At 34.0% G+C, this 25,803-nt stretch overlaps 1 protein-coding gene across 4 annotated transcripts in view; it reads left to right on the top strand.

Annotated features, from left to right (window-relative positions):
- Positions 1-25,803, top strand: part of ATG10 (autophagy related 10) — a 319,260-nt gene that overhangs the window by 88,954 nt on the left and 204,503 nt on the right. For all 4 annotated transcript variants that reach the window (XM_074200727.1, XM_074200730.1, XM_074200729.1 and 1 more), the window contains one exon: positions 16,379-16,465. In XM_074200727.1, coding sequence (XP_074056828.1) covers positions 16,379-16,465 — 87 coding nt within the window. The remainder of the gene's footprint in view (positions 1-16,378; positions 16,466-25,803) is intronic.

The following is a 25,803-nucleotide window of genomic DNA, read 5'->3' as shown; positions in this document are numbered from 1 at the left end:
AGGATGCCCTTGATTTGTATACATATAACTATTGTACAGATGTTGTATTTATGAGATTGAAGACACATAGGTCGAGGTTTTTTATTGAATTCTCTCAATAAACTTTTTTTTGTTTGTTTTTTAGGGTTTGTTTTTTTTTTTTTTTTTTTGCAAGGCAAATGGGGTTAAGTGGCTTGCCCAAGGCCACATGGCTAGGTAATTATTAAATGTCTGAGACCGGATTTGAACCCAGGTACTCCTGACTCCAGGGCCGGTGCTTTGTCCACTACGCCACCTAGCCACCCCTCTCAGTAAACTTTTTAAAAGTATGAACAAGGTCCAAGATTTTTTCCTATAGATTTTAGTATATTGTTCTCCAGATACTTTGTATATTTGTTTCATAATTGTCCCAGCCCCAGCAAGGATTTCCTCTCTGTATATTTGTTTGATCTGATTGCTTTTTTCCATTTTTGTTCTCTATAGTGTCATTTCTCCTTTGTTTAATAGAACCTCAGCAACGGTGATACACCTCTTTCTATTTTTATCCTTGAATGTCCTTGAAATGTCTTTGATAAGTTGACTGTCTTGCTAAGCTTTCTTTTAAAATAGTTTTATCCTCTACTGCTTCTTTTGGCTTTATGAGACAATATTGTTTATAATTATCCATCTTCCTTCTTTTTAAGATTTTATAGAAGAAATTATATTCTAACTCAGTGTTACCTTTGGTAGCAATATCTATTTGGCAAGTCAAATATTTGCTAAGGTACTTTCTGTGATCTTTTGATCTTCTTGTTGAGGCAATTAATTATGTTAGTTAAATATCTAGATACAATTATTTGTGTAAATATGTCTTTTAGTTTATATATGTATGTAAATACATTTATTTTCACAAAGGTATATATAAGTATATACCTATATGGTTTTATGTATGTATAGATCATTATGGCCACTCAATATATACATATATGTACATATATAACATGTATATATCAGCACTGTTTATAATATATGCATATATTTATAAACATATACTCACAACCAATATTTAAAAGCTTATTCATGATATGGTAAGGTCATATTGATATTCCTCTTTGAGGGTGACATCTTGCTGCTTGCACCTTATGTAAGATAAATGTAACTACTCAAGAAGAGTTGAACCTAACCCATTTACAAAGGTTCTGCAATATCAGCACAATGTCATCCTCAAAAAGAACGTCAGAATGACCTCACCAATCACAGGTAAGTCCTCTTTAATTTAGACTCTGAATCTCTCATCACTATAGGTAATATCTTTGGCAAAAATGGACCTTTCTGTTTTCTGGACTACTTCATATTTATGACCATAGGATCTGAGAAAAAATTATCTTTGTCACAAGGAATCTTGAATAATTTTGATTTTTGGATGAAAGATACCTTATTGGAGAACTTTTAAGATGATTTTTAGTACTACCAAATCAGATTTATTTTTTTTAATAAGCATAATGAAAGAAATTTGAAACTCAGAAATATTGATGATGTTGTCAATTTAATGCATTTAAACGTGAAATAGATTAATAAATAAAAATGAAATAAAATTAAAAATAAGCAACACACATAAGACACAATGGAATTTTATAAAATCTATGTCATTTGGTTAATTGTCTTTTAGTATCTTTTGCAAAAGCCCACTTTTCCTCACACTTGTACCCTCAATGTATATATGTAAATGGCACTCATAAAATTTTATTTAAATGAGAAAGTAGACATATTGTTCAATAGTTGTTAAGATTCTTATTTGCCTCTTTTTTTGGAGAATAATATATAATAAGATCTATTTTTCTCAAGATTTTGGTATCTTCTCCACCTTCAGAAATTGTATCACCTTTAGCATAAATCTCCTTTATTCAAATTGATTTTTCCCCATCCAAGTTTTCTTAATTGCCATTTGTTGTTTCATCTTGATAAATTCATTTAGAATAGTAATATTAAATCTTAAGTGTGATATTTGCTTTCATTAATGGTAAAAAAGAAACAAACCACATAAAATAATTGCAAATATTTTGTTTTTTCTTCTATTTAAAAAAATCTTCTTTCATTTTCATACTTAAAAGCCCTTGGGATTGCTCTATCCAGTTGGGTGTCTTTTCCCATGTTTTCTTTAAATTGGTTTTACCCTCCAGTGCTTTCCTGTTTTATAGGGTGATGTTGTTTGTAATTTTCCATCATCCTTCTCTGTAATATTTTACAAATAATTTTATATTCTAATCAAGTATTAACTTTGGCTGCCATCTGTCTCCACTTTGTAAATAAGTCAAGTGTTTGTTAACTAAGACACTTTTTACATGTTTTGATCTCACTGTTATGACAATTGATTTATATCAATTGAAGTTCTTTATGAAATTAATATTGTCTTTGTCTTTTTCTTCTGTCCATAATTTATTTTTCATTGTTTATTGCTTGTTTAAATAGGTCAACATTGATTTGTTCATTTACACCTAAGTAAAGAAAAATCTTAAATTCTTAGCTCCTGTTCTCCTGTTCCATCCCTAGAATAAATCTTTTCGTTGTTTCCTCAGTGACCATTAGAAATGGTAGCCTTTCTGAGGTGACAATAGTAACTTTTTCTTTCTGAGTGTAAGAAGTTGTTCATCGTTTCGTCCTTCCAAGTTTATTAAACTTGTTTGTTTTTCTCTTTTTTTTTGTATTTTTTTTTGCAAGGCAGTGGAGTTAAGTGACTTGCCCAAGGTCACGTAACTAGATAATTTAATAATTAAGTGTCTGAGTTAAGATTTGAATTCAGGTCCTCCTAACTCTAGGGCCTGTGTCACCTCGCTGTCCCCTATCTTTCTCTGTTTTACTTGATTCTGGCATTTACTTTCCAAGGAATTTATTTAGTTCTGTGTCTCCCATCAGAAATATTCTGAAAGCATTTTATTCAAGGTTCATTTTTTCCTTTTTTATGGTTTAGACCTTATTCCTTTTGCCTCTTGGTTTTTAAGATTTCACTATTTTCTTTCTTTTCTTGGTTTGCTCTCTAATTCTATTTGATTTTTGACTGGAGTTTGTTAGTATGTTATTTTTTTTCCTGTTGGCTATTATAGAATTAAATTGTCCATAGCTATTACCCAAAATATTATGTACCTTTAAATGGAACTGCTAAACTCTGGAGTTTCTAGGTTAAACATATCCATATATATTCGAGGTTAAATAAACATATTCTTTTTGAATGTTTGTAGTGTGTGTGTGCAGGGGTGGGGGTATGTGTTTTGGGGGGTGGTGGGTGTAAATATACATATTACAATCTTCCAGAAAGAGTGTGTTTATTTTATTTAACCTGAAAACTTTGGGGTTATGGTACTATCTTTAAAAAAAAATAAAAAAACCCAACTTAACCAGTGGAGAGAGGAGAGAGAGACAGAGGAGGAAGAAGGAAGAAGGAAAAGAAGAAAGAGAAGGAAGAAGAAGGAAGAAGAAGGGGGAGGAGGAGGGGGAAGAGGAGGAGGAGAAAGAAGAAGAAGAAGAAGAAGAAGAAGAAGAAGAAGAAGAAGAAGAAGAAAGATGATGATGATGATGAAAACTTCAATCCAATTGTTAGTATGCTTGATTTCAATTCCTGGAAAAATTCTATATTGCATTATTAAAGATATGTTTGTAAACAGATGGAAGGGAATGATAAGTATGATGTCCAAAACCAGATTCATCAAGAAAATATTAATCAAGAATATTCTCATTTTCTTTTTCAACTTGGTAACTTTACTTGTTGATTAAAGGAATATGATAGGATTTATCTTGGATATCAGGAAGTCATTTGAAAGAGTTTTTCATAATTGCTGTAATTGACAGAGGAATGCAGGTTAGTTGAAAACACATTTAAATGAATTTGGGTTTTTTTTTGAATGACTAAAGAACATCATTAATGTGTTGTCTCTAATAGAGTGCCATAAAACTATATTTTTGACTCTAGTCTGTTCAAAATTTCCATTAGTGACTCAAATGAAGGCATATATAAGAAGCTTATCAAATTTGTAGATGACAAAAGGCTTAGGATGGTTAGCTTATATCTTGGAGGACAGAGTTAGGACGCCAAAAATTCTTAACAGGTTCAAGCAATGGACTGAATATAGCATGATAAAACTGAATAGTTTTATGTGTTACTGAATAGTTGTATGTGTTAGAATATGGTTCAGAAAGTTTCCAAAACAGAGAATAGGGAGAATTAGTAAATGAATAATAAATTTTAAAAAGACCTAGAATGTTTTGTGGACTGAAATTTGTCAATTTGTCAACATTGTGATATTTGGTCCAAATAAGCACAGTGTGCAGAATGAGAAGGGTAGTATAGTAGAAAAAACACTAAATTCTTAGTGAAAGGACCTAGATTTGAATCCTAGTCCTGCTTAAATTGCCTGAGTGACTTTGGCATATATAGCTTAACCTTTCTGTGCTTGTTTCCTCATCTTTAAAATAAAAAGATTAGACTTTTTTCTTTTGTTGCTGACTCTCCATGACTTAATTTGGAGATACAGGAAAGATACAGGAGTGCTTTGACATTTCCTTCTCCAGCTCATTTTATAAATGAGGAAACTGAGGCAAATGGGGTGAAGTGACTTGCCTAGGGTCATACAGCTAGTTAGTATCTAAACCAGTACTCTATTCACTGCACCACTTAGACTGCCCTAGACTGTGTTAATGTTTCCTAATAATTTTTAGTGTGTGAAACCTATAGATATCCTCATAATGAAGTTTTTAAATGTATAAAATAAAATTCATAGGATTTCAAAGGGAATATTGAAGTTTAGTTATCAAAATTTTAAAAAATTTACAAACCTCAGTTTAAAAACTCCCAGTCAAGATGATCTCTAAGTGATCTTATATATCTAACTCCTGAAATCTTTGTCCCACTGTAAATCAGATCCTTTTTGGAGTATGCTATTTAGTCATGGGAACCATATTGTTAGGAAAGTCATCATGGTCATGTGGCCTCTGACTTCCAGGAAATTATGATTTCTGACACAGGGATGCCTGAAAAATATAAGGATAGGCCCAGTAGATTTTGTCAAGAACCACAGCCACTTTGTGATACAGTTGTTGAGTTTTTCCTTTAGTATTTTTGTATCCAAGATCTTGAAGCTTGGATTAAACCCACAGACATATATATAGCATAGGGAAACAAATATGGATATAAAGGGACAGCCACCTAAGAAATCAAACCTCTAAAGGTTCTGCTATGCTAACTTAAGACTTCACCTGGTCCTTTTGTTGTTCCTCCTTCCAGTACATAATCTGACTGTGCAGGATACTTGGTGGAGGAATGCATATGTTAACAGTGAATGATGTGATTGAAGGTAGAAAAGTTGGATTGAGGGTAGCAGCAGTAGTATAGCTTCAACACCTACAATACTAGATCCTGAGTTTCTCTCCCTTTGTATCTTTTGATGAGTGAGATAATTTTTATGGTAGTAAGTGGATGAAGATTGTGTTGATGTTGCACCCACAGAAGGTAGCTGCAACCTAAAGATATCTATTTGGACTGTCTTGTCCAAATTATTGGAGAAGGGGAACATTGACAAGTATACTTAGTATATCAGGATGGTGAAGGGACTTAGAGGGCTGTTTAGATAAGATGGGGGGGGGAAAGAGATTTGGATAGAGGACATAGTGTTTTGAGGTGCTCTTCTGTGTAAGGGGGATTAATTAGGTGCATGCTACTTGGCCCCAAACAAGGATCAGTAGGTAAGAGTTGCAGTAAGGTAGGTTTTGCTTTTCTATGATGAATAATTCTGTGCTGTTAGAGCTGTCCAAAAATGTCATGGACTGTTCTGGGGCATTTCTCAATAGATGGAAATCTTTAAATGGAGCCTGCATGACCTTGTAGGTGGAAGAGTTTAATTATGGACAAGATGGACTAGATTCTCTCTGAGGTCATGATTCTAAACTTCTGGGCCACTCTCAACTCACCTTCATTCATTCATTCATTTATTTCTATTGACATGTATTTTTTTATTGTTTTTTGAATATTACAATTTCACCCCCAATCTCGCTTCCCTCCCCCACCCCCCACAGAAGGTAGCAAAGACAAGCTTGTAAATTGGATTTGAATGAGGGCATTTGAGTGCTGTGCTAAGTCACCAGCCTCACTTTCTCCTCCAGGGTCACCTGGGTCCAGTGGCCACATATGAATCAGGACAACTGGAGATGACCCTGGATGGGAGGCAATCAGGATGAAATGACTTGCCCAGGGTCAAACTGCTAGTTAGTGTCAAGTGTCTAAGGCGAGATTTGAACTCCCATCCTCCTGATTCCAAAGCCACCTAGCTTGCACACTGCTTACTTGTAGTTCTATAACACTCCATCTCCCATCTTTATGCCTTTGCCTCAATTGTCCTTCCTGAAATTGCCATCTTTAATTCTCCTTCAGTCAAAATCCTTTCCTGTTTCCCTCTGATGGTGGTGTCTTTTCTTTCAGATTGTCTTCATCTGTTTTATGCCTATATATTTCTACGTTGTCTCCCTCATTATCATAGATGCCTCTTAAAGACAGGGACTGGTTTTTCCCTTTCTTGGTCTCCCCGGGATTTAGCACAGTGGCTGACATGGAGGAATAAGTCTTACTAAATGCATGTCGACTGATAATATCTAATTACACAGATGTGTATATATATATATATATATATATATATATATATATATATATATACACACACACACACACATATTAATAAGACTGCTTTATGTGTCATGTAAGAAAAAATTCCTCAGAATTAGAGCTAAGCAAGAGTAGAATAGTTCTTCCTCACTGGAGATCTTTTAGTAGCATTGTTAAGAATGTGGTATTGTGGAGGCGGCTAGGTGGCGCAGTGGATAAAGCACCAGCCCTGGAGTCAGGAATACCTAGGTTCAAATCCGGTCTCAAACATTTAATAATTACCTAGCTGTGTGGCCTTGGGCAAGCCACTTAACCCCATTTGCCTTCCAAAAACCTAAAAAAAAAATTAATGTGGTATTGTTTTTCAGTGTGCAGATGGTACTAATTCTCATATATATTAATGTGTGTGTATATATATATATATACATATATCTCTTATGTAGCTATATAGATGTAGATATATAAATGCATCTATGATTTTGTCAATATAGGTATTCCTTATAATCTATATTAAAACCTTTCCATGTCTTTTCATTCTGTGTAATTCCTTGTCTATGTCTATCCATAAATTCTCACTATACTATGTATCCAATCTTAAAGTACTGGAGACTTTCATCTGTCTTTTAACATGTCATATATATTGCTATGTAACATTTCATCCATCCTCCGACTCTCAGGAATTAACTATTGTTCTTCTCTTGCTATTCTTTCACTTATGTGGTTACTTTTTGCATTCTGCAAAACTAGGCTTATCAATTCTGTAGGAGATATTTTCTCCCTTTTCCTACTTTTTTGAGTTTAAGGTCCTCTTAATAAGTATAACAAGACATCATTCAATTTTTTTAAAGAAAGGATTAAATTTTAATTCACAGTTTACTACAAAAGTTCACAAATTATTATAAAAAGTTTACAAATTACTACAAAAAGTTCACAGGTTTGGTTCAGCAAAATAGTGAGTTTTTAAGACTGGCTGATTGGCACAAGTGGTGGTTAAAGAAGGCTAAGATGTTGAAAAAGGAAGAAAGAAAGAAAAGAAGTTTAGTTCAACAAAGATCCAGTCACATGGAGCTAGGTCCATAGTAGTAGTTGCAAGCTGGAAAAGGAATAGTCAAATTTAAAGGAAAAGGGAAAAAAAAAGCTTAGATAAATTTAGATCCAGTAGCATGGAGCTAGCGCCATATTGTAGGGAACAGCCACTCCCTGTAGATTTTTGCTTAAATATATTTCCATGGTGAGTGGGACATGGTTGGTGCTTGAACTGGCTCCAGGATTTCTTTTTCTTTTTTTTTTAAAGAAAGAATTTATTTATTTTGAGTTTTAAATTTTTCCGCCATTCTTGCTTCTCTCCCCCCACCCCCCACAGAAGGCATTCTGTTAGTGTTTACATTGATTCTGTGTTATACATTGATCTCAGTTGAACGTGATGACAGACAAATCATATCCTTAAAGAAGAAAAATAAAATATGAGATGGTAAAATTACATAATAAAATAATGCTTTTTTTATTTTCTAATTTGACGGTAATAGTCTCTGGTCTTTGTTCAAAGACCATAATTCTTTCTCTGGATGTGGTTGGTATTCTCCATTGCAGATAGTTCATAATTATATCTGCTTGTTTCATTGAAGAGATGAGCAAGTCCATCAGGGTTGATCATCACCCCCATGTTGCTGTTAGGGTATACAGTGTTTTACTGGTTCTGCTCATCTCACTCAGCATCAGTTCATGCAAATCTTTCTAGGCTTCCCTGAATTCCCATCCCTCCTAGTTTCTAATAGAACAGTAGTGTTCCATGACATACATATACCACAGTTTGTTAAGCCATTCCCCAATTGATGGACATTCACTTAATTTCCAATTTTTTTGCCACCACAAACAAGGCTGCTATAAATATTTTTGTATAAGTGATGTTTTTACCCTTTTTTAAAATCATTTTATCATTTATCCTTAAAATGAGCTTCATAATCCTTAACAATACTCCCTAAGTTGATTCCACTGATATAATTTCTCTCCCAATGAATCCCGGGTAGTAGATAGTTCTCTCAGATTTGAAAGTTCTTAGGCTGCTCTATATTAATTACATCCCAGATGCACATCTGGGAAGATTATAGGTCTCAGTTTATAATGTAAACAAAGAGTTGGCTTGACATCTTTCAGCAAGAAGTTAGGGAAGAAACTCTTCTGTCCTTTCTGGGTAGTCCATATCTCTACTCCAGATGTACTTCCCAAGGAGGCCTGTATCCCTTTTAGAGAGCTGTTACAAAGTTTCCCCCTTCTGTGGCATCTGGTTGATTACTGTTTTCCCTTAGAATTCGAAGTTCATATCCTGTCTGCTTTTCAACATTAGTATCAATTCACCTGTCAATATTTCAGTATTAATTAATTACTTGATATCAATTAGCATTTACAAAGGAATATTAACTGAGAAGATATAATGAGGACAGAAGTTAATAAAACATTCCTATTCCTTCATCTATAAAATGATGATGAACTAGAAAACTTATTTATTTATTTATTTATTTATTTGTTTTTATTAAAGGTATTATTTGAGTTTTACAATTCCCCCCCAATCTTACTCCCCCCCCCACAGAAAGCAATCTGTCAGTCTTTACTTTGCTTCCATGTTGTACATTGACCCAAATTAAGTGTGATGAGAGAGAAATCATATCCTTAAGGAAGAGACAAGAAGTCTAAGAGGTGACAAGATCAGACAATAAGATAACCGTTTTTTCCTAAATTAAAGGGAATAGTCCTTGAACTTTGTTCAAACTCCACGGCTCTTTATCTGGATACAGATGGCACTCTCATTTGCAGACAGCCCAAAATTGTTCTTGATTGTTACACTGATGGAATGAGCGAGTCCTTCAAGGTTGAACATCACCCCCATGTTGCTGTTAGGGTGTACATTGTTTTTTTGGTTCTGCTCATCCCACTCAGCATCAATTCATGCAAATGCCTCCAGGCTTCCGTGAAATCCCGTCCCTCTTGGTTTCCAATAGAACAATAGTGTTCCATGACATACATATACCACAGTTTGCTAAGCCACTCCCCAATTGAAGGACATTTACTTGGTTTCCAATTCTTTGTCACCACAAATAGGGTTGCTATAAATATTTTTGTATAAGTAATGTTTTTACTCTTTTTCATCATCTCTTCAAGGTATAGACCCAGTAGTGGTATTGCTGGGTCAAAGGGTATGCTCATTTTTGTTGCCCTTTGGGCATAGTTCCAAATTTCTCTTCAGAAAGGTTGGAGGAGTTTACAGTTCCACCAACAGTGTAATAGTGTCCCAGATTTCCCACAGCTCTTCCAACAATGATCATTATCCTTTCTGGCCATATTGGCCAATCTGAAAGGTGTGAGGTGGTACCTCAGAGAAGCTTTAATTTGCATTTCTCTAATTAATGATTTAGAGCAATTTTTCATATAGCTATGGATTGCTTTGATCTGCTCATCTGTAAATTGCCTTTGCATATTCTTTGACCATTTGTCAATTGGGGGAATGGTATTTTGTTTTAAAAATATGACTCAGTTCTCTGTATATTTTAGAAATGAATCCTTTGTCAAAATAATTAGTTGTAAAGATTGTTTCCCAATTTACTGCATTTCTTTTGATCTTGGTTACAGTGGTTTTATCTGTGCAAAAACTTTTTAATTTAATGTAATTGAAATGATCTAGTTGGTTTTTGGTGATGTTCTCCAACTCTTCCTTAGTCATAAACTGCTCCCCTTAACATAGATATGACAGGTAAACTAGTCCTTGATCTTCTAATTTGCTTATAGTATTGTTTTTTATATCTAAGTTCTGTAACCATTTGGATCTTATCTTGGTAAAGGGTGTTAGGTGTTGGTCTAATTTAAGTTTCTTTCATACTAACTTCCAATTTTCCCAGCAGTTTTTATCAAAGAGGGAGTTTTTATCCCAATAGCAGGACTCCTTGGGTTTATCAAACAGTAGATTACTATAATCATTTCCTGCTTTTGCACCTAGTCTATTCCACTGGTCCACTACTCTATTTCTTAGCCAATACCAAAAAGCTTTGATGATATATGGTATGTTAATATAATTTTAGATCTTGTAGAGCTAAGCCACCTTCTTTTGCACTTTTTTCATTAAGTTCCTAGAAATTCTTGACTTTTTATTTCTCCATATGAATTTACTTAATTTTTCTAACTCATTAAAGTAATTTTTTGGAATTTTGATTGGTAGGGCATTAAACAGGTAGTTTAGTTTTGGTAGAATTGTCATTTTTATTATATTAGCTCTACCTATCCATGAGCAGTTGATATTTGCCCAGTTATTTAAATCTGATTTAATTTGTGTGAGAAGTGTTTTATAATTGTTTTCAAACAGTTTCTGAGTCTGTCTTGGCAAATAGACTCCCAGGTATTTTATATTGTCTGAGGTTACTTTGAATGGGATTTCTCTTTCTAGCTCTTCCTGCTGTATCTTGCTAGACATATATAGAAAAGTTGAGGATTTATGAGGGCTTATTTTATAATTGCAACTTTGCTAAAATTGATAATTGTTTCCAGTAGTTTTTTGGATGATTTCTTGGGATTCTCTAAGTAGACCATCATGTCATCTGCAAAGAGTGAGAATTTTGTCTCTTCCTTCCCAATTCTAATTCCTTTAATTTCTTTTTCTTCTCTAATTGCTGAAGCTAACATTTCTAATACAGTATTGAATAGTAGTGGTGATAATGGGCACCTTTGTTTCACCCCTGATCTTACTGGGAATGCCTCTAGCCTCTCCCCATTTAATATAATGCTTGTTGATGGTTTCAGATAGATAGTGCTAATTATTCTAAGGAACAGTCTATTTATTCCCACACTCTCTAGTGTTTTTAGTAGGAATGGATGCTGTATTTTGTCAAAAGCTTTTTCAGCATCTATTGATATAATCATATAATTTCTGGTAGGTTTGTTGTTGATATAATCGAGTATACTAACAGTTTTCCTAATATTGAACCAATCCTGCATTCCTGGGATAAATCCTACTTGATCATAATGTATTATCCTAGTGATAACTTGTTGTAATCATTTTGCTAAGATTTTATTTGAGTTTTACATCTGTATTCATCAGGGAGATAGGTCTATAATTTTCTTTCTCTGTTTTAACTCTTCCTAGTTTAGGTAACAGCATAGTATTGGTTTCATAGAAAGAGTTAGGCAGAGTTCCATCTTTCCCTGTTTTTCCAAAGAATTTATATAGAATTGGAACCAGTTGTTCCTTAAATGTTTGGTAGAATTCATTTGTGAATCCATCAGGCCCTGGAGATTTTTTCTTAGGGAGTTCAATATGGCTTGTTGAATTTCTTTTTCTGAGATAAGGTTGTTTAGGTATTTAATCTCTTTTTCATTTAACCTGGGCAAATTATATTTTTGTAAATATTCATCCATTTCACTTAGATTATCAAATTTATTGGCATAGAGTTGGGCAAAATAATTTCAAATTATTACTTTAATTTCTTCCTCATTGGTGGTGAGTTCACCTTTTTCATTTATGATACTAGCAATTTGATTTTCTTCTTTTTCTTTTAATCAAATTGACCAGAGGTTTATCAATTTTATTGGTTTTTTTATAATACCAACTTTTGGTTTTATTTATTAATTCAATAGTTTTTTTTTTGCTTTCAATTTTATTCATTTCTCCTTTAATTTCTAGAATTTCTAATTTGGTATTTAACTGGGGATTTTTAATTTGTTCTTTCTCTGATTTTTTTAGTTGCATGTTTAGTTCATTGATTTCATCTTTCTCCAATTTATTCATGCAAGCTTTTAAAGATATATTGTATCCCCTGAGTGCCGCTTTGAGTGAATCCCATAGGTTTTGGTATGTTGTTTCATTTTTATCATTATCTAGGATAAAATGGTTAATTCTTTCTATAATTTGTTTTTTGGTCCACTCATTCTTTAAAATGAGGTTATTCAGTGTCCAATTGGTTCTGGCTCTATATCTCCTAGGCCCAATATTGCATATGACTTTTATTGCATTGTGATCTGAGAAAGATGTATTCACTATTTCTGCCTTTCTGCAATTGATCATTAGGTTTTTATGTCCTAGTACATGGTCAATTTTTGTATAAGTTCCATGTACTGCAGAGAAAAAGGCATATTCCTTTCTATACCCATTCAATTTCCTCCAAAAGTCTACCATATCTAGTTTTTCTAACAATCTATTTACCTCCTTAACTTCTTTCTTGTTTATTTTATGATTCAATTTATCTAGATCTGAGAGTGGGAGGTTGAGGTCTCCCACTAGTAGAGTTTTGCTGTCTATGTCTTCCTGTAGTTCTTTAAGCTTCTCCTCTAAGAATTTGGATGCTGTCCCATTGGGTGCATATATATTTTCAGTATTGAAATAACTTTATTGTCTATGGTTCCTTTTCAGAGGATAAAGTTTCCTTTTTTATCTCTCTCTCTTTTTTTTTTAGGGTTTTGCAAGGCAAATGGGGTTAAGTGGCTTGCCCAAGGCCACACAGCTAGGTAATTATTAAGTGTCTGAGACAGGATTTGAACCCAGGTACTGCTGACTCCAGGGCCTGTGCTTTATCCACTGCGCCACCTAGCCACCCCTCCTTATCTCTTTTAGTGCTATTTTTGCTGCTGCTTTGTCTGAGATAAGGATTGCTAGTCCTGCTTTTTTTACTTCAGATGAAGCAAAATACATATTGCTCCTACCTTTTACCTTTACTCTATATGTATCTCTCTTCTTTATATGAGTTTCTTGTAAGCAGCGTATTGTAGGATTCTGGTTTTTAATCCACTCTGCTATTTGCTTACATTTTAAGGGAGAGTTCATCCCATTCACATTCAAAGTTATGATTAGCTTTATTGCCCTCCATGCTTTCTTCTGTTTGTATTTTCCCCCTTCCCCCCTTTATCTGTATTCCCCAGTATTTTGTTTCTGAATACCACCCCCTTCAATGTGTTTGCCCTCCTATATCACCCCCTCCCTTTTCTTTCCCCTTTCCCTTTTCCCTTATGTTCCTTTTGTTAGTTCCCCCTTTTTCCCCATTCCCCACCTCCCTTTCTCTATCCCCCTCCCCTTTTCCCCTTTTAATAGTTGAGAGGTTAGATGTTTTTTTAAGTTAACTAAGTATGTGTAAGTTGACTTTAAGCCAAGTCTGATGAGAAGATTCAGATGTTTCTCATCTCCTCCCTTCTTCCCCTCTATAACCATAGGTAATTTTGTACCTCTTAGTGTAATGAGATTTACCCCATTCAGTCCCCTCCCTCCTCCTGTCTCCTTCCTGTCCCCCTTTTAATGAGGTAGTGTTTTTTTACATCATTCTATCTGAGTCATAGAAAATTCTGAGTATCTGTCACTTATAGCTAAGTACATTCTATCTAATAGAGTTAAAATTCTTGAGGGTTATTAAAGTCTTTCTTCCAAGTGAGGTTAAAGCCAGTTGCATCTCATTGGATAGCAGTCTCATGGATAGGTCATGAATCACTTCTGGCTAGGTATATTTTCTCTGTTAGTGTTAAAATTCTCAAGATTTATGAGATTCTTTTCCCCCATGCTGGAGTATAGCCAGTTTTAACTTATTCTATAGAAGTTTTTTTTTTCTTTTACCGCCCCCCCTTTTAAAATCCTTTCATGTGTCTCTTGAACCTCTTGTTTGATGTCCAAATTTTCTATTTATCTCTGGTCTTTTCATCAGGAATTTTTGGAATTCTTCCATTTTGTTAAATGTCCATCTTTTTCCTGGGAAGAGAAGGCTTAGCTTTGCAGGATAGTGGGTTCTTGGCTGCATTCCAAGCTCCCTTGCTGTTCGAAATATTTTGTTCCAGGCCCTTCGATCCCTTAATGTTGATGCAGTCAGGTCCTGTGTAATCTTTACTGTGGCTCCTTGATATTTAAATTGTTTCTTTCTGGATGCTTACAGGATTTTCTCTTTTATCTGATAGTTCTGGATTTCGGCCACAACATTTCTTGGTATTTTCATTTTAGGATCTTTTTCTGGAGGGGATTGATGTATTCTTTCAGTAACTACTTTGCCCTCTGATTCCATGGTATCAGGGCAGTTTTCCATCACTAGATCCTGTAATATTAAGTCCTGTTTTTTTTTTCTCTTCAATGTTTTCAGGATGTCTAATAATTCTCAGGTTGCCCTTCCTCAATCAATTCTGGAGGTCAGTGGTTTTGCTGATGAGGTTATTTTACATTTTCTTCTATTTTTTCTAGATTTTGATTTTGTTTAACTGGCTCTTGCTGTCTCATAGAGTCATTAGTTTCTGCAGACTCCATTCTTTTTTTTTTAGAGAGGAGTTTTCTTCATTTTCCTTTTGCAACTCCTGTTCCAGTTGGTCAGTTCTACTTTTGAAAGAGCTTTCCATTTGACCAATTGAAGTTTTGAGAGAATTATTTTCTTTTTGCATTTGCCCAATTGAGGATCTGAGAGATTTATTCTCATTTTGTATTTGTCCAATTGTATTTTCTAAGGATGTTTTCTTCTTGCAGGGTATTAATTGTCTCTCCCAAATTTTCCAGTTGATTTTTAAACTCCTTCCTTATTTCTTCAAGGAAGTCTTTCTGTGCTGAAGACCAGATTGTATTCTCCTTAGAGGTTCTAGGTCTCTCTGAGTTAGGGTCTTTCCTTTCCAATAATTTTTCTATGGATTCACCTTTCCACTGACCCTTTTTCATTTTGCTAAGACCTTGAGTTGGGGAGGGGCTGGTTCACAGGGGCTTGGTATTGCTAGAGGCTTTACTCACTGAGTGCAATTTCTCTGGCTGGCAGTTGTTTGCTTTCCCTGGAGTGTCTTTGACATTGATTGAGGCCTTCTCCCTTAGCTTGAAGGGAGTGGTTGGAGCTAAGGAATCTTTTTGCCTTCAATCAATGGTGGGCTTTGCCCTGGGGTGAGGTCATTCCTCTCCCTATTGTCAGCTGGGCTGGTTCTTCTGCTTACACACCTGTGCCTGAGGCAGTAGTCAGTCTGCTATTGTTTGTTCTGGGAAGAGGCCTCAGCTGCAGTGAAGGCATGGACTCAGAGTTCCTCAGACCAGAGGAGCCTAGGGATGGTGTCCAGCTCTCCTGCACTGGAACTCTCCCCTCAGCCCTGTCCTCTAGCTCCCAGGGGACAGCAACAACACCAGTGCCTCTACTCTGTAGTTGACTCAAGCCCCTGCTGTCCAGCCCCACCGCTGATCCCAGAAGGTCTGGCTCTCGGGCCCTCAGACTCCCCGGCTCCAATTTAGCTGCTAATCTGGCTGATCCCTGGCTGATCTGCCCTCTGAGCCCAGACTCACCAGCCAGAATTTGTTCAGTGCTGCTGAGGGAGACAAATCCTGAGGTAGATGTTCTTTCTCCTGGCTTTTCTTTCTGGGTTTTGTGGGTCAGATTTCTGTTACGAGGTTTGTTTCATATGATAGATGGGGAAAGATCAGGAGACTTGAGAACTGTGCCTGTCTTCTCTCTGCCATCTTGGCCGGAAGTCCTAGAAAACTTCTAAGGTTATTTCTAGCTCAAATCTATTACTCTGTGTCTTGAAGATCAGTAAAAGCTAGCTTACAAAATCTTTTAACTCTAAAGGTTTTAGACCCATGTAAAGTTATTATAGCCTTGTTCTGAACCCTGTGCTGAGGGTTGCTAAAAGAAGGGTGAGTAATAGTGCATTTTTGTCTGGATTTTGTCTGAATTAGGAGCAATTTTTAACACGTAATATGACCCCTGTTGCTTATTTTGGGTGTTTTTACATAGTAACTTTCAGGATAATCTTTTCTTAAAATAATTGATAAAATATCATTTATTCTTTTGTTGGGTTTAGGACTGCTCTGATGGCTACATGAGCAAAATGCATTTCCAGATTAGAAATGGGACTTCTGTGACTGAACAGCTCTTTCTTCAAGTTGAGGTGAGTACTTTAAAATATCTTTTTTTTTTAATGAAGGGTAAAGTGTAGAGTAAAGAGAGAATCTGGACTTCTGATATAGGGAGCTCTCAATGAGAAAATTCTCTGTGCAATGCAGTTTAACTACCATTCTGCCACATCTAGTCTTAGAGTTGTCTGGAGATTATTACTTTTCTGGGCTTATACAGCTAGTACACACATACACATGTCTTTGTGAATATTTGTACCATTGCAAACCACAATCTCTCAAATAATAGATAACTAAATGAGTTTCTGGGGTCAAAAAAAAAGTTAGCAGCTAACCCTCTAGGGATAACATTCCCCATATCTTAACTAGGCTGATTGTTGGCTGACATATATAATCCATCATTTCTCATTAGGAAGTCTTGCCAACTTTATAGAATATGCCATACCTTACTCTCTATGACCTAGCCTTCAGAACTGAGAATCTCTTTCGATGTCATGAAACATCAGAATAGGACTTCAGTGTGGGAGCTTTGGTTTGTAGAATTATAAAAATAAATTTTTAAAAATGAAATTAAATTAGATAGATTTAATTTATTTAAAAATCTACTTAGCATCTGGTGCATCCTTAAAGTAAAGCTACTGGAACAAATTTATCTTTGGGTACATCTTTAATCGGAGAAAAAAGTTGTTGGATGTTTTCTAGTTATGCATTTTTCATCATCTTCAAACCAAGGATTTTATTGAGATTCACAACTTTTCTGAACATTCATACCCAATAATCCATGTTTGAACATTATAATATAATGTACTACTGCTAAGAGTTGTCAGAACCTCAGCAGGTGACAGCTCCAAGCAAGGCTGAAAGTGTGGAGCAAGGGAAGGGGTCATTGAATGGTTGGGAATTTGCCTTTCTCAGGCCACAGCTCCTACTGTACTATTGGTTACACAATAATAGGACATTTAGACATGTTTGGGATATTGAATGATTGTTTTTGTTTTTTTATTTAGTAAGTTCACAAATGTAAAAAAAATAGCAAAACATAACATTGTAGAAGGAGAATACAGGACTCAGGATATCTGTAGTAACTGGCAGAAGTTTGAGGTGTGTGCTTTTGTGTTTTGTGTAGTCCTGTGTGGCCAGGTTCAACTAGTCCAATTTTCTGCATTCTGAACCAAATTTTGCATAAGGAAATGTAAAATTCATTCTATGCTCACATTGTTCCCTAGTATTTCACTTCCTTTGGAATAAATTAACATTTTCAAAACAAGCATTATAGCAGAACTGACTATATATAAATCTTTATTATGAGAGGTGGCCTGGCATAGTGGAAGCTTATAATTAGTAAAATTTATCTCTGGCACTTAATGACTCTGGAACTCTGGGCAGATCATTTGATCTCTCATTGGCCTGGATATCTTTCTAAGAACAGTTATTAAAGAACAGTTGCTTATCTGCACTAAAGAAGGAATATCTACATGTGGGAAGCCAGAAATAATCAAGTTCTTAATTACATAGAATAGATTCAGGGAAGAACAGGTTCCTTTTGACCTTCATTCTACTTGTCCAAGGCAGGACTCAGAGCATGGAACACAGATAAAATGATAGAGAGCACCTTCCTGCTTAGTTTGTGTTAGACTAGATGTTCTCTGAGCTTCCTTTACTTATGAGAATGATTGATTGTAATGGAGAGCATGCATTTCATTTGCCCCGGAAAACTGATGGGAGAGATATTCTTAAGAAGGGGGCCTTCCCTTAGAATTTTTAAAATCTCTTCAGGTTACATCCGTACACCATAATATGGAATGAGATATGTTTTTGAACATTGTCAATATGGGAACTTATTTTGCCTGACTGTATATATTTGTTATAAAGGTTTTATTTTTCTTCTTTTTTTCCCAATGAGGAAGGGGAAATGGGAGGGAGAGAAAATAAATGCTTGGGGGAAAAAAAATTGGAAAGTTCAGTAAAATAAACCACAACAGTTTGTCAATGAAATGAGTAGCCTACTCTGCCTATATTTTAACAACTGTGATGTTTCTATTGAAACTTTATATTTACTTCTGTAAATTCAATTCAGTATACAGAAACATTGTTTCCTTTTGAATATTTAGGCTGCCACCAGGTGCTAATATAATTAAGAATTTAGGTAATCTTAGTTAATTGCTTCATAGTCCAATTTTCATATCCAGGTGTTAGCTAGTGAAGCAAATGGGTTAACTCATCCTTTGGCTCATTAAATATTTTAATAATGAAAGTGATAGAAAAAATAAAATTATATATATATATATATGAAAAATGAAAGTGATAGATCTTTACTAAAGCAATAAATAAATGATGATGATGATATATATGTATGTATATACATATATAATATATATGTACTTTAAAGTTAGCAAAGCCTATTTAATAATAACTCATTAGATTCTTTTAATAACAATGATATAAGTATTTTACCATTTTTACCAACAAGAATATTGATTCTTAGAAAGATTAAGTGATTTTTCAGGATCACACTGCTAGAAAGTATCACAAATAGCATTCAAACTCAGAAAAACACAATAACATGATTTCAGAGAGAGAAGCAGAAGCATATAGGTACTTTTTCTTAGCTACGTAGTTCAAAATTGAATAACCTAGGCAAAAGATACTTTTCATTCTTGTAGCTTCCATAGTAGTTATGGCTAAATATTGCAGTTGTTTTTCTCAACTGACTGAAGATTGGCAAGGGGACCAAAGTTAAACCATCTCCTTTCTAGTATAAATCTATCTGCCTCTGTCTCTCTCTGTGTCTCTATGTGTTTCTCTCCATCTCTCTTTCTCTTTTTGTATACGGATATAATAGAAATGGAGTGATTAAGGATAGTTACGATTGTCTTTTCGTATCAGAAAAAAACTTAATGTTTAACTCTTTTTTTTGAGACATTACTTGTGCTCCTTATCAGGTGTTTGCTTTTCTTCTACATGCAATGTTTCATCTTTTCAGATAGGACTCACCTTAGCAACCATTGCTTACATGAGAGTAGAAAATAACTTCCTAATGGAGACTGTTTTTTTAAAATTTAGTTCAGTTTTATTTTCAGTTTTGAATTCTAGCCTTTATCTTCCTCTGCCCATTGAGATGCCAAGAAAAACAAAGCCTATTACAAATATGTATTGTCAAGCAAAATTAATATCCTCATTTGCCATGTTAAAGAAAAAGAAAGAGAAGAAAATATGCTTTAATCTACATTCTGAATCTATCAGTTATCTTTTGAAATTATCTTGGTCATTTTGTTGATCAGAATTGCTAGGTTTTTAACAGTTGTTACAGTATTGCTATTACTATATAAATTGTTCTCTTGGTTCTTCTCATTTTGCTTTTTATCAATTCATTCAAGTCTTCATAAGATTTTTTAGAATAATCCCCTTCATTATTTATTATAGCACAATAGTATTGCATGGCATCTATATAACATTACTTGTTCTTAACATCAGTTCCCCAATAATGGACATACCCAGAGTTTCTAATTCTCTGTCACCACAAAAAGAGAGGATTTAAGCATTTTTGTTTATATAGGTCCTTTTCCTGATGCATGGAGGCCTAATAATGATATCACTGGATTAAAAGGATAGAGACTTTTGGGGCAAAAATTCCAAATTGTTGTCCAGAAGGGCTAGACCAATTTATAGTTACACACAGTGCTTTAAGGTGCCTGTTGTCCTTCAGACACTCCAACAATAGTCATTTTCCTTTTTTGTCATCTTAGATGGTCTAATAAGAGTGTAGTAGAACCTCACCTTTGAAGTAATTTGCATTTCTCTTTTTGTGATTTAAAGCATTTCTTTCTGTTTGACTATTGATTCATATCCTTTAACTATCACTCGATGAATGGCTCTTAATCTTGTATATTTGATTCAGCTCCCTGTATATCTTAGGAATGAGATCTCTTATCAGAAAAACTTTCAGTGAAGATTTTTCCCCAGTTTCCTATTTTTCATCTAGTTTTAGCTACCTTGATTTTGTTTCTGAAAAAACTTTTTTAATTTTATGAAATCAAAATTATTCATTTTACCTCCTGTGAATCTTTCTCTTTCTCATTTCGTCATGAACTTTTTATTTATCCATATATCTGATGGGCAATTCTTTTATGATTCACTAATTTGCTTGTGATGTCACTATGTCTAAATCATGTATTCATTTTGAACACATTTTGACACATGGTGTGAGATGTTGGTTGCTACCTAGTTTCTGCCAGATTATTTTCCAATTTTTCATAGTCTTTGGTTTTTTTTTTTTTTTTTCCTAGGTTTTTGCAAGGCAAATGGGGTTAAGTGCTTGCCAAAGGCCACACAGCTAGGTAATTATTAAGTGTCTGAGACTGTATTTGAACCCAGGTACTCCTGACTCCAAGGCCAGTGCTTTATCCACTACGCCACCTAGCCGCCCCTTCAGTAGTCTTTGTTGAATAGTATTAATTTGTTTTGCCAGTCTACCTCTCTATTTCTTATCTACTGTCAAATTGTTTTGATAATCATAGGTCCCCTTCCTTCCCATTTTTTCATTGATTATATTGATATTGTTGATCTTTGATTCATCCAGATAAATTATATTGATTTTTTTCCTAGCTCTATAATTTTTGGGTAATTTGATTGAAATGGCACTGAATAAATAAATGAGGCAGTGTTGTCATTTTTATTATATTGATGACCCATCCATGAGCCGTTAATATTTCTCCACTTATTTAAATGTATTTATGTAAAAAATGTTCTGTAATTGTGCTCATATAGTTGCTTGTGGGTATGTCTTGTTTGGGTAGGCTTCCACATATTTTATACTATCTTATAGTTATTTTAAATGGATTTTCTCTTTCAGTCTCTTCCTACTGAGTTTTATTGTTAAAATTCAGAAATGCTAATAATTTGTGTGGATTTATTTCATATACTGCAAATTTGCTAAAGTTAATTGTTTCAATTAGTGGATTCTCTAAATAAACCATCATATCATCTGTAAAAAGTGGCAGTTTATTTCTTCTTTGCCTGTTTATTCCTTTAATTTGTTTTTCTTGTCTTGTTATGGCTAGCATTTTTTCTTAAAGCACAGTACTGAATAGCAATAGTGATAATGGGCATCCTTGCTTCTGATTATATTGGAAAGGCTTCTAGCTTGTCTCCATTACAGATTATATTGGCTCTTGGTTTTAGATAGATACCTCTTGTCATTTTAAGGAAAGTTCTAATTATTGTTATGTAGTGATGATTTTTTTTTAAGAGGAATGGGTTATCAGAAGCATATTTTTGTCAAAAGCTTTTTTTGGCCAAATTATTTCAGCATTTTTGTTGTTTTTTTTAAAATAGTTGTTATAATATTGCACTAGTTCCACATTACTGGATGTACAAATCCAGCCAGGCCTTGGTCTGTGATCTTTGTGATATATTTAATTTTTCTTGCTGGTATTTACAATTTTTGCATTCATATTCATTAGGGAATTGGCTATAGTTTTCTTTCTCCATTTTAACTTTCCCTGGTTTAGGTATTAAGATCATATTTGTGTTATATATTTGGTAGGATTCTTTCTTGTTTATTTGTTTTTTTTCAATTTATATTGTATTGGAATTAATTTTTCTTTAAATATTTGGTAGAATTTATTTGGAAATTCTGTCGCTGGGATTTCTTTCTTTGAGAGTTTATGACTTGTTTGATTTTTTTTCTAAGACAGGGTTATTTAAGTGTTATATTTCCTATTCTGTTAATCTAGGCAATTTATATTTTTGTAACTCTTCATAACAATGTTTATTCTTAGTTTTATTAGCATATTTCAGGCAAAATATCTTCTAATAATTGCATTTATTTCTTTTTTATGGGCTGTGAATTTGTTTTTTAATTTATTTATGAAAATTTGATTTTTTAAAATTGAATTAACTAATGGCATATCTATTTCTTTGTTATTTGTTCTCCCAATAACCAGCTTTTAGTTTTAATTTTTAGTTAAAAAGAATTTTTACTTTTAATTCTATTCCTCTCTTTTGATTTTGAGGATTTCTATATAGACTGTTTTAAGAAGATGATCTCTGGGGTGGCCAGGTGGCGCAGTGGATAGAGCACTGGCCCTGGAGTCAGGAGTACCTAGCTGTGTGGCCTTGGGCAAGCCACTTAACCCCATTGTCTTGCAAAAAAAAAAAAACTTTAAAAAAAAAGATAATTTCTTCAAACTGTTTTTCAGAAGACATTGTTTTTCTTTTTTTTTTTTAATTCAGAAGACATTGTTAACTATATCAGGACAAAACTTTTTTTTAAATTAAGAAATAACTTACTAGGGTTTTAAGGTAGGGCTTTTTTTTTTTTTAGGTTTTTTGCAAGGCAATGGGGTTAAGTGGCTTGCCCAAGGCCACACAGCTAGGTACTCAACTCCAGGGCTGGTGTGCCATCCACTGTGCCACCTAGCCACCCCAGGTAGGGCTTTTAAATGGTGGTTTCATGCCACCTAGTATAGTATGGTGCAATTAAGTGTCTAGAGAACTTCTTGGCCTTCATTTAATATCAATATTTCTGCTTGTGTATTCTAATTTTTCAATAACCACTGCTGATTTGGACTGTTCATTTTAAATTATGATTTCTTAAATTGGTGTTTATGAACTTTTTTGAAAAAATACTTTTCTATACCTATGTGTTTTATTTCATACATTTTAAAATGAATGAAATTCCTATATATTTTATTTCATTCATTTTTTTTTTTTTAGATTTTGCAAGGCAAATGGGGTTAAGTGGCTTGCCCAAGGCCACACAGCTAGGTAATTATTAAGTGTCTGAGACTGGATTTGAACCCAGGTACTCCTGACTCCAGGGCCGGTGCTCTATCCACTACACCACCTAGCCGCCCCTATTTCATTCATTTAAAAATATCATTCTGAGAAAGACTTCTTTGATTTGACCAGATTGCCAAAAGATCCTATGACACCAAAATATGTTTTAAAGGAAATCTATGCTTTTTTTTAATGTAAGATTACTTTCCCATGAATATCCTATGATTAGTCAGAGATTCAAAAATGAGAATCAGTGAACCCATTAAATAAGCAATCAATAAATTTTTATTAAGGGCTTTTTATGTGCCAGGCATTCTGCTAGTTGTCCAAATACAAAGAATAAAGTAAAACAATCCTTATTCTCAAGGAGTTTACTTTCTATGCAAATAAAGAGGGAACAAGATAGCAAGAGAACCTCTTAATCACATTCTCTCTTCTAGTATGTATCGTTTGCCATCACAATTAGTATGTCTTTTCTTTAATTTAGTTCAATTTATATCAATGACTATTCCTCAGGAGGGTAGCATGTTCAATATTATTCTCTAGTCTCTTTAACAAGAAGTTTCTTCTTTACCTGGGTGCTTAAGGACCTGTGATTTCATTGGTAGAGCATCACCAATATAGATTACAATCTTTTTTATAATTTGCTAGATTATCTTCAAGAGCTGATAGGGCTGAACATTTTATCTTCTCCTGGCCAACCTGGGAATGAATGTGTCTAAATTTTGTTGTTAGTCCTTGGACAGTAGTCATGGATTCCATCACTGGCTTCATCATTAAAGCTTTTCTAGCTCTGTGGGATCTATGAGAAATTATTTTTCTCTGGCACAGTTTTTGAAAACTCAGTACCACATATCTGATGAGGGATTAAAGTAGGGCTTTTAGTAAAAATGTCATTTAATAATTTGCAACCATTTCAGCCATTCCCACCACTATGGTGGTTATGGATAGATGGAAAATGTTAGTATAATTTGGTGCTGACTGTGGTGCCACTGCCAGTATAGGACTTTTTAGAACTCATCTCAACAAATTACATAATACTATGAGTTAATCAGAATTGGACAGGCAGCAGTTAGATTATTTTGCTGTTTCCTTTCCTCTTCAGCAAAGATTTTTTGCCTCATTCTCTTGCTGATGGTTTAATTACAATATCATCCAGGTTTTTAATTTAAAAGTGCATCAGAAATAATCTTTTCATATTTTTAACTATTATTTCCTGTTAGTGACTTTCATAAAAATCATATATATGAAATTAGAATCTTACTTGATGGGTAACAGCCACAGATGGAATGTTTGTTTTTTTATCTCAGAAATGGAAATGATGGATTTTTTTTAATTTAAATTTTGGGTGAATTTTAAACCAATTGATTATGCTTGCCATAGACAAATATTATATAATATCCCTTCATTTCTGTTAGGACAATTTGATTTTGATATGTAAAAGTCTGTTGATATTCAGGTAAAAGTGTGCTTGTAGGATATACTGTCAGCAAAATTGTTGGTAGATTTGTGATAATTAATGAGCTTCATGGCCTTTAAAGAGACTGTGTAAAGCAACATTACTTAGCGTTTTTATTCTTCATGTCTCAAGAGATACCTCAACTCAGTGCAAGGCAAAAGACTAATTTTGATTAGTTATATTTTCTAGTATTCTGAAACAGATTTAACTAATTCACAGTTTCATGATTTTAAAACATCATGTTTCAGAAGTTTATATTGTTCTTCACATTTTTGCATAATAAAATTAATTTTCACAAGTTTCAACCATTATACCCAATGAATATTGAATAAGGGATGCATTTTAAACTGGGAATAAGGTGCAATGACATGTCATTGGACTTCGTTGCTTATCTCTGTTCTGTTTAATGTTTACATCAATGACTTGGAAGAAGATATCAATAGAATACCCTATGTATAAAATTTGGGGATAACTCAAATCTGTGAGGGATAAGTAATACAGTAAATGAGAGAATCAAGATAAAAAATTATCACAGGTAGAAATGATAGCCCAAAACTAACATAAAATGTAGTAGCAATAAAACAAAGAGCTGTATTTATTTTTTTTTTCTTTTCAATCAGCTGCATGAGTAGAGTGAGACTTTTAGTTTACAAGAAGTTCAAGTAATAAAACCTCTGATATTTTTTTAGGTGACCACACAAGTCAATATCAGCCCAAATCGTGTAAATGCTTTAAAGGAATATATAATGCCCAGATCCAGAGAATTTATCATGCTGTATATTTTGATCATCAGATCACATTTGGCACATTACTCATGACATTTAAAGTGGGACATTAATAAAATAAAATGCTTCCAGAAGATTAACACTGTGGTGAAAAATCTAGAAATGATGTCATATGAAGAGCAACTTCATGTTGAGAGAACATTCATTAGCTCATCTAGAAGCCATTATAACTATCTTTAAATATTTGAAAGGGAGGCAGCTAGGTGGCACAGAGGATAGAGCTCTGAGCCTGGAGTTGGGAGGATCTAAGTTCCAATTTGACCTTAGACACTGTGTGATCTTTGAAAGGCCATTACACAGAAAACATAAAGTATACATTTTATTTGTTTCTCAGTGCAAAATTAGGATA

Source organism: Macrotis lagotis, chromosome X (assembly GCF_037893015.1).
Source record: "Macrotis lagotis isolate mMagLag1 chromosome X, bilby.v1.9.chrom.fasta, whole genome shotgun sequence".
Taxonomy (NCBI): Eukaryota; Metazoa; Chordata; class Mammalia; order Peramelemorphia; family Peramelidae; genus Macrotis; species Macrotis lagotis.
Note: the sequence above shows the minus strand (reverse complement) of the source record. Positions and strands in the feature narration are given on the sequence as shown.